Source organism: Protopterus annectens, chromosome 10.part0, assembly GCF_019279795.1.
Source record: "Protopterus annectens isolate FY-2018-M chromosome 10.part0, PAN1.0, whole genome shotgun sequence".
NCBI classification, from domain to species: domain Eukaryota; kingdom Metazoa; phylum Chordata; order Ceratodontiformes; family Protopteridae; genus Protopterus; species Protopterus annectens.
The window spans coordinates 1,074,943,256-1,074,953,606 of NC_056744.1; the positions used below are offsets into that span (position 1 = coordinate 1,074,943,256).

Below are 10,351 nucleotides of genomic sequence, written 5' to 3' on the forward strand. Positions count from 1 at the left end.
AGTCTTCACTGCCCCATCCATCCACAGTCATCTGTATTAATGAAAAGGGTGAACAGGACCCTTAAAAATAAAATTTCAAAGATTTGTGATAAAACCCATTTAAAGTGGCCCAAAGCCCTTCCTTTAGCATTAATGAGTATAAAGGCCTCACTGAATGCCACCAGGACGCTGAGTCCGTATGAAATTTTAATGGGGAGACCCATGGCCCTTCCAGCTACCCCTCCAGTGGAAAATGCCGACTTAACCTTGTCAGATGATGCTATGATTTCATACTGCAAGAAACTTCTTTACGTTTTGCAGCAATATCATCAAACAGTAAGAGCAGTGTTACCAAACCTCCTGACCAGCCCTGTCACCAACTACAACCAGGGACAGTTTACATTAAAATTTTCCAAAAAAAGAACAGCTTCAGCCCGAGGTGGAAGGCTCCTTTCCAGGTCCTGCTGAGGACCCTGACCGTTGTTCGCTGTGCAGGACTACCAATGTGAATCCATTCATCTCACTGCAAGAAGACCTGTCGTGTGAGAATCCCAGACAAATCATTGCAGCCAACTGAGGGAGATCGAGGTGTGATAGATAAATCATCTGCCCAGTGAGAAGTTCAACTTCAGTAGCAGTCCATAATAAATCCAGTGTCAACAGGTTCTTTTGCTTGGTTTCTGATGCTGTTCCCTTCTATAAACTGGTCGAGAAAAAACTGTTTCTTGATGGTCCTTCGGCAATATGCCAAAAATCTAAACAAAAACTGCTAGATATGTTTGCATATACCTCATAATTCCAAGGCAGGGATTCCCCATGATTCCCATCCCTGCATCACAGGTGTCATTTAAAAAAAGACCTTAATGACATCAGCTTAACCTGGCGTAATGTAACTGATTTTTCAAAAGTTGTCTCTCTTCAACTTGCAACCACACAACATAAAGACACATGTTATGCCAGACATGGAACTGTACTAGTAAAAAAAAGCAAATGTAATGACACCAGGCATGAAAGTGTGTTAGACTCTTTGCACTTAAAAAGCTATGAATTGGGGCATGGCATGGGCATAAGTGTCCGTTACTACATCTGTGGTAATCGTGCCTACTCCTGGTTGCCTACAGACTGGTCTGGATGTTGCTTTGTAAGCTATGTTACTCCTGCTATTCAACATTTCGAACACCCACCAGCAGGTAGAATGAAAAATAAGTGAGCAATCCACTGAACTAAGCAAGTATTTTCAATTTTTAATCCTGGATATGGAGTGCAAAGGACAATGCTTGAAATCACCATACTTGCCCAAATTCTACAGGAGTTGGCCAACAATCGAGAAATTACTAAACTGCGAACTGTGGTGTTACAAAATCAAATGGCACTTGATATAATGCTTGCTGCAAAGGGGGGGGGGGGAGTCATGTGCCCTCATAAGGAGTTGTTGCTGTTCATAGTAGTTTCATAGTATAGTACTAGGCTATCTGCCCTGGGGCATTTGTAAGCCTAGCCATAGTGATGTACAGAATAAATCTAGAATACTGTGCCTCTGTCTAGTAGTGACACAATGAAGCAGTGACACAGATGTGACCCTCCCATCCACTCATCAAGATTTCTCTTGAAGAGAGTCAGTGAGAACTGGGATCCTGTTCCAAAGCATGGGAAGCCTCTGGGTTATGAATCTATCCCTCCAGCATGTCCTATTCATACTTGAGCCGAGGTTTAAGTCTTTGTGGTCCTGATGGATTTGGATTTTTGAGGTGGAGCATGTCCATCAGATCCTGATTGGAGATCACCTCTGAGCAGGCGGTATGCTACTGAATAGAGCTGAAGTTTCTTTAGTCTGGCAGAATAAGACATATGTTGGAGACCCTTGATCCTTTTGGTGAGGTACTTTTGTGGTCTCTCCAGCTGTTTGAGGTACATACCAAATGGGGCATTGTACTCAATCATGGGTCTGATGAGGGAGGAATATAGGGTACAATGACATCCTTGGATCTGGATGTGAAACCCTTCATGATGAGGTGTGCAAGGTAGAATGTTTTTCTAACCACTTTTCCCTAGGTCTCCAGTGGGTTGCTGTCTATGTGATAATTTGTGGGTACTGGGATGACTATACATTTTGTGAGGCCTTTTGTAGGATGTGTGTATCTGCTGGTGCAGTCATCTGAACTTTGTCAGTCACAGCCCTCCCATGTTTGCTTTAACATCTGAGAAATAAGAGGGTCCCAGGACAGATCAGTCTGACATTGCTCCAGCGATTTTAACTTTATGGGTTCTGTCCTTGTTTGCAACCCATCTAGTGGCATAAGGGTTTACTTTTAAGCTGTTTAGCTTATCTATGATGCCTGAGTGGAGTATTGTGTTGAAGGCCTTAGCCAAGTCCAGGTATGCTGTATGGACTGCTTTGCCCTTATCAATGGCTCTAGTGACTGTTTGAAAAGTCAACCAGGTTTAAAAGGCAGGATCTGCCCTTTACAAAGCTGAACTGGTTCCATAATGATTCTTTCCATAGCTTTGCAGACCAGGCTGGCTAAGGTTAAATAGCATTTTTATGTGTGGGTTTAGCTCCTAGGTCCCATTGATGCTGTGTTTTTTCACTTGGACATCTGAGATGACAGGAGATTACATTCAGCTGGGATAAGTATTTCTTCTTATTTTTCTCTCAAAGTTTGCCTTTAATGTTGATCAGATATGTCTTCCCTTCATGGGCAGTAGCTTCCTTCTTTTGTTATACAATTTGTTTATGGCTGAGACATTTGGTGGAGAGGGACTTGGATTTGTTTGGGATTGCATGATCCATGCATTCTATTTGTGAAGGATTCGGCATTAAAGGATACCATCTCAGTCTTAAGAAGAGTGAAGTCTGCTTTTGAGAAGTTTTATATGTATATCCAAGGTGATTAGTTTGTGGTCAGATCTCACTATGTTTGTGATGATCAGGTCTAGTATATTATCTCCAGTTCATTTGAATTTATGAATTCCTGGAACCTTAATCTATGTTTGGGTAGTTGAAGTCTCCCAGTATGATGGTATTTTGTGATACATTCATATCCTCCAATGTCTTCAGGAAGGCTGAGTGGGGTTCTTGAGATTAGGAGGGTGGTCTGTAACATGCTACCAGTTGTATAGCAGTTCTGCCTATGGTTAGTTGCACCTGTATCGTCTCTGATGCTTCATGTGTTGCTACTAACCTGCGATGTTCTCCATGCTGAGGAGTGCATCAAGTGCCTGCATCTTGAGATTTAGACTTCTGGCGTTGAGCAGCATTACCCTTAGTTTTGAGGTGGGTTTGTCTTTTGAGCCTAACATATCATCCCAGGCAGACAGACATTGGATCCTCTTAGAATGACACCAGTACTTGAGCCAATTGTTAAAGCTGATCATCTTGTCTTTGTATTGTGGTATCATTCTTGGTGAGGGAAGATGCTGCTCTCATACCAGCCTGGGCTACATAATCGGACAGCTCCTCTATGTCTCTTTTCATGTAGTCCAGGTCATTCACACCAGCATGGACAATGATGGAGTCATATTTGTACTGTGGCAGATCCGACAGCTCACAGTCACCTTCTCCTTGTTCAGCCTGGTCAGTGGGACATCAGTGTGTCTGACTATGGAGTCACCTATTACTAGTGTATCAGGTAAGGTGTTTGACACTGATTTATTGAAGTATGTGTTGCATGTGTTTTGTTTTGAGGTGGTGGATTTTTGGATGTCTGCTTTCTGTTGTTTTGGTAAGTTTTTATTAGAGCCTCGAGTATGTCTTTGTGTTTTTATGTGTTTGGTTTGCAGTTGTGGTAGGTCTATGTGGGACTGGGATTGTTGTGGGTGTGGTTGCCATCTCCTCCTGTCTGGTCATGCCAGCCCTGAGTTGAGAGAGTTCAGCCTCCAGTTTGGCTATATAGTTGCATCTCTCACATGTATTTGTGTTTGTTGGGAGGAGGAGAGGGTTGTCTGTGTACATGAGACAATTGTAGCATTGTCTCAAGATGCTAGATTGACCAGCTGAACTGGAGTAATCTACCACTCGACATGCTAGAACAGTATAAGTGAGTGGTATACCTTTAAGGAAGTGGGTATTCACAGGGGTGGTAAGTAGATGTAGTGCTTAGTGCTTACTTAGTAGAGAAGTATTGAGAACAAGTGCTAGGCTTATAATACAGTGAGTAGTCTGGTTATACTAAGAGTAGAGCTGGAAAATTTAAAGAACAGACTTGGGAAAAAGTTTAACCTTGTTTAACCCGCTCGCTATGCGCATGCATCGAGCATAAGCATGGATTTTAAACAGTGAACTACAAAGAGCTGGAAATGGTCCCAAACAACCAATTACACTGGTGAGCAAAGAAACTTCCTTCTATCCAAGTAAGGTAATGGACAACACAGGAACTACACCACAGCCCAGAATACAGCAATGCCTGTAAACTGGTCTAAACTAGTCGGAAAACAAGGATTATTTTTTTTTTTTGTTAGAAACACACAGAAAATGCAGAAACAGTGATAAATTAGTTACACAGGCTAGCACAAAATTAAACAAACAAACAAGCAAACTTGTAACTTTAAGAGCAGATTTTAAAATAATGCAGCAATCAGTTAAAAACAGTTCAGGCTAGTTCAGAGCAGTATAGCCAGAAAAAAAACTATCATAATGAACAGAAAAAATTGTCAAACTTCATGGAACAAAGGGCCAAAGAGGTGGACAGCACATCCAAAAATTAGACACTTTTTGGATGGTTAGGCAGTACTTTTGGTAACCTGAAAACTAGCATAATCCAGACTATTGTCATTGTACTTTTTATTACATTTTTGATCATTTTGGTATTTTCTATTCTAAAGGCAGTGATTACAAGATATTTAACCTCACCTGCACATGAAATGCCACTGCATGCACAAATCAATGACAGTTCGATTTTGACAGAAACTGATAATGACTACTATGACGCTAAGGCTTATTTTATCAAGTTAAAAAAATATAAAAATATAATTATATGTATGGTATGACACATAGTGTCAGAGGGAGAAAACTGTTATGGGACAAGACCAGCTTATTAAAATGTATATTGATTTCAGTTCAGTAATGATGCTATAATATAATTGTTAAAAAGCAAATATAATTTGTATGCAGGGCTGGAAAAAGACTGCGGTGGTGGTGCTGCGGTAGCATTGTCGCCTCACAGTAAGACATGGTCCTGTTCGATTCTCAGCTAGAGCATCTTCTGTATGGAGACATGCATGAATGGGCGCACCTTTGTTGAAGGTTGTGCATCAGGGCCAGCAACTAGGCACGTAAAAATCTACTGCCAATCATTAGCGGACCTGAGTTCCACTGTGGCGACCCCTAACCAGGAAAAGCCGAAAGACACAACCAACCATGTAGGGCTGGGAAAAATACAGCTTCATAAACCACAGTGTTGCGGTCTTTTAAACTCCATCCGTTTAGTATGTAATAAGAGAGAATAGTAGGTGTTGCATGAAGTGAGTCATGTAGTTATTACAAAAAAGGAATTTGTTAGCCTGACTCCTCCAGGCTAGGAGTGTGTTGTTGCTAGGGTAGGTTTGAAACATCCAAGGTCAGAAACAAGACCCCTTGGAAGCAGGTGAATCATGTACAGAAAGGTGTTCACGTGAAGTCTGAGGCGAAAATCATAAGGGATGAGGACATTTGCAAAATTTTTTATAGGACACAGTCATTGTAATGTAATGAAAGTGCATGACTAGGTTTGATAAGAAAAATATATAAAAAATGTGGTTTATCTTTGTTCAGAGAAACTATTTTGGCATCTGCTATAAAGACAGTCTCCCAGCACTGTAAAAATAAAATTTCTGTTAGAACATCCTGAAGTGTTGTTCCTAACTAGAGGCAATTCTTAATGTTATTTATTTATGACACTAACAAGGCAAAGCAGTTACATTTAAAGGGGTGGCACAGTTGTTTGCAATGCTGCCTCACAGCACTCTGTTCTCTAGTGTGGTACTCAGCTGGCGTGCATTTTCTGCAAAGCCTGCAAGTCTTCCTTAGGTCATTGTGGGGGTTTCGCTGTGTGCTCCAGCTTCCTTACACATACCAAAGCTGTGTCAAAGGTGAAAGGCCATTCTTCCAAACACAAGTATGTAAGTATTGTGTGATTATCCAGTGATGGGCTAGTACCCTATTTAGGCTGACTTCTTCTGTCTCGCCCCTGCCAAGTGCTGTGGTACACCCTTGCTACACTACACTCCACCCAACCCAAGATCCTGATCAGGATTAAGCAATTAATCACAGCATGAATCAGCTAAATTTAAAGTGAGCACTGCTGCAGAATGCAAGACACAGTGCAGCATAATGACAAAATCTACTTCTCTAATACTGCACTTAAACAGTATGTTGTACATGTCTCTGTGCATATTACTGCCACATTTAGGGCACAAATCAAGCCTTTGGATAAAGTAAGGTTGAACTGTGTACACATAAATATGTAGAATGATACTACAAACACAGCTAAAAAAACTAATATCCTTGGCTGAGATGTCTGGGTTACAACGATCACATTAAATAGATGTTATGCAGTTGTGATGGAAAATGACTTAAATTGACATCAAAATGAGACAAAAATTCAGTCTGGAGTCCAGAGGGGGCAGATAAATGATACTGGAAATACGGTGACAAAGGATTCGTGTACATTATTTGTGAAGAAGACTATAAATCGGTAACAAAGGAATTCGGCATGAAAAATTAAGTCTAAAGCTACCACAGTACAGTTGGTCCAAAGCTGACTTTAGAACGTAATATTCAGTAAAAGACGTATATACATATAATTTTACTGGCAAAAATAGGAAAACAGTGCCACATGATTAGTACTTCTTTGAAACTACAAGAAGTTACAGACTACAAAGTGCACTGTGTGCATAATATGAATAGTATTCTGATTAGGTATCCTGATGCATTTGAGGTCTCAGAATATCTGAAGACTAAGTATCACAACAGACATAATGGTGAATGTGCTCAGACACGAAGCATTAGCTTTAGTGCATTACGAAAACTTACCCTACGGTAGCATTCCGCAATTACAACGTAAAATGGATTTTCCTACATTAAACACCATGTGTGAGCACACAAGCAACACACCTGCGAAACTGGCGAATTTTGTCCTGGTATTTGCCGTAAAAGGGGTTCTCCTCCAGCATAGGCTCTTTCCTAACACAGAATTCTCGTAGCTGAGGAGTGACAACTCCAAGGCACACTGGCCATAACGCCCTATTCCGAATAGCTACAATTCCTTTAAAAAGGCATGACATTTGTGTTATTCCAACAGCCATGTCCTTGTCATGTTGGTCCGCCATCCAAATATGTCCGTGCAGGAACGTAAAGACATTAAACGTTCCATGCACAAAACACACAGTTGGGTTAGTAGAGGCGCTGCTGAATGGACCAAGTCTGATACCTGGCTGGGATAACAGTGTAGTTTTTCAAGTTAAACAAAGTTATTGTTTAGAATGGTATCACGAATGTGAAAGAGGGACAGAAAGTATGCAGTTAAACACTAAACCTCGTTGGTCAACAATTGTGGACAAAGCCGAAAGTAAACTTAGAGTCGGGGGATAAGGTGCCAAAGTCATTGACGCTTTTAAATAGTACTCTAACTCAATGAAGTACATACTAGCATATTTTTCATCAATATGCATGTATTGAACCATAAGAAGTGTGAAACTATAATGGCTGGTATTGCTGACTTACTATAACTCTCAGTGATTTAACGGAAAATCAAAAAGTTTAGGAGAGTGAAGAAAATAATATGAGGTGAAGTCAGGAACTGTCCACATTTTCTCAGTAAGTCCATACTTTTGTCTCATATATTTGGTCTTTAAATCATAAAAGTTGTGGTTTTAAGGCAAATTAGTCAGGACTGAAGTCTCTAAATAATGATGTACATTTGGGTTTCAGACTTCATACTCTTCAGAAAATGTAAGTTACACAGATACTCTTATTCTAGCAATATTATAAGAACAATATTTAAAAGCTGTCCCTATTTGGGGGCTTTTGTTTCCCCATTATTTTAGACTTAGTGCAAACTTCTTCCTCTAGTTGGCTGAGAAAAACGAACTGTATAGACAGGGCACTTGGCGCTAGTCCAGTGAATGATCCGAACATAAAACGATACCCAGACTTAGCAATTCGGGGAACTGTCAATTCTCTCACAGTGCAAAGTACAGTTGTGTACACTTACCATGAATATAGATGTTTGAGTGTATTCACTGTTGCAGTCATCACCTGTGGGGTTATCCCTGCTGTGGTAGCCCTCGGCCGGCCTGAATACAAGAGTTAATGTTTTTCTGCATCGGCTGCTGTCGCTTGCTGTCTGACGTCAGGTCGTCAGTGCTATAAAGGAAGGCAGCCAACGTCATTACATCAGTTTTTCTTGCCCTAACCCATCAGAGGACCAAGTAAGTATGGTAAAGTGGTCCTGGTGGCTAAAAGCCAACGATAGAAACTTATGTCTCCCTAAATAAAGAAGAGATAAGGGGGAAGGAAGGTGGGAAACCAGGAATGCAACAGTGAATACACTTGAACACCTACATTTATGGTAAGTTTACACAACTGTACTATGTTCATGTTTCACTGTTGCCGTCATCACCTGTGGGAGGATTCCCAAAGCTGAGTAGAGGGGTGGTAGGATTGGTTAGAGACCTAGGAATAGGTCAGCATGCCCTGCAGAACTGCAAAGGCAAACCCAGCCCTTGCCTTAGAGAATAGAGGTAGGTTGCGACATTTTGGCAATGGTATGGACAGAAGTCCAGGTGGCAGTTTCCAGGATGTCCCTGGTGGGAACTCCTCTGAGGAATGCTGAGGAAGTGTAGGCTGTCCTAGTGGAATGTTTCCCCTGCAAAGTATAGCAGAAATGGGATCAGTGTGAGATCCATTGGTAAAAGGATAGTTTGGAAATGGATTTCCCCTCTGCCCCAGGGGCAAAGCTGATAAGGAGGTGGTCTGATTTCCTGAAGGATCTGTTATGGTCCAGATAATATCTGAGCTGTCTGTGCACGTCTAGTGAGTGCAGAATTCTTTCCCCCTTGTTTGAGGGTTAGGAAAGAAGGAGGTGGAGGGTAGAGGTATGGCCTAGCAGATAGTTACTTTAGATACCACCCTGGGTATAAAGGAGGGATTAGTCCTGAGGGAGACCCTGTCTACATGGAAGAAGATGAAGGGCTCAATGGCCATCAGTGCCTGAAAATAAGAAACCCTTCTGGCTGGGGTTATGGCTAGGAGAAAAAATGCCTTTCAGGAGAGATATTGATCTGCTGAATCAGCAGGTAGGAACAGTGGTAGAGTTGTTTTTTCCCCAAAACATAATTCAGGTCCCCAGCTTGAGTCAGAGGCCTTCTGGGAGGTCTGATATTAGAAGACCGTCTGAGGCATTGCTTAATCAAAAGGTGGGATAACAGGGGCTGTTCTGCATCAAAGAGAGCTGAAATGGCTGGAGCGTGGATTTGAATAGAGGACAAGGCGAGGCCAGTATTAAGTAGCTCCGCTAGGTAGTCCAGGATAAGAGGGAATGGAAGGTGGTGAGGTATTTTCCCCTCTGGACTGGCTCCAGGAGCAGAATCTTTTCCAGTAAGCCAGTATTAAGTAGCTCCACTAGGTAGTCCAGGATAAGAGGGATGGAAAGTGGTGAGGTATTTTCCCCCTCTGGACTGGCTCCAGGAGCAGAATCTTTTCCATTACCCAACTTAAGATTTTCTGGTGCTGGGCCATCTGGCCTCTGTGATAATGTGTAGGATCTGTTTGCTTAACAGGGTCCCCTAGTCTGTCTTTTGAGTACTTGCCAAGCTGATAGTTTGAGAGTCTGTGAGTCTGGGTGCAGCAGCCCCCCCACCCTTGAGTTAAGATGTCTAAGATCAGGGGGAAGCTAGCTGGGAGGCTGTAAGGCCAGTTGCTCAGTAAGGGATACCAATGTTGTCTGGGCCAATCTGGATTAATGAGGATGGCCTTATATATCTCTTCCCTTTATCTGACCAGCACTTTGGGGATAAGAGGGAATGAGGACACAGAGTATTTCAGAGAGAGGTGAAGGCATCCACCTTCCATGGTAGGTGGTGATACCCCCTGGTACAGAGTCTTTTCTACTGTCAGTTGGAATGCAAAGCAAAAAGATCCAGCTCTTGAGACCCCCCACTCCCGGGTGATATGTGAAAGGATTTTTCTGTATAGCTGCCACTGGAAGGGGGTCCAGGAAGTTTCTGCTTAAATTATCTGACAGAATGTGGTTCATGCCATGTGGGTATTGGCTATCAGGCATAGTTCCATGGAAGAATCCACTCTCCAAAATACTAGAGAGATGCATACACTCTCAGGTCTCAGACTACCTCCTTACTAACAACCTCCTTTCCAATACTCAGCATGGTTTCCGAC

The 10,351-nt window shown here is 42.0% G+C and overlaps 1 protein-coding gene across 3 annotated transcripts in view; it reads right to left on the reverse strand.

The window, feature by feature from the left end:
- ATPAF1 (ATP synthase mitochondrial F1 complex assembly factor 1) overlaps nt 1-7,302 on the reverse strand; it is a 683,947-nt gene extending 676,645 nt beyond the window's left edge. For all 3 annotated transcript variants that reach the window (XM_044085819.1, XM_044085820.1, XM_044085818.1), the window contains exon 1: nt 7,070-7,302. In XM_044085819.1, coding sequence (XP_043941754.1) covers nt 7,070-7,284 — 215 coding nt within the window. In that variant the 5' untranslated portion in view covers nt 7,285-7,302. The remainder of the gene's footprint in view (nt 1-7,069) is intronic.
- Nucleotides 7,303-10,351: the final 3,049 nt, after the last annotated feature.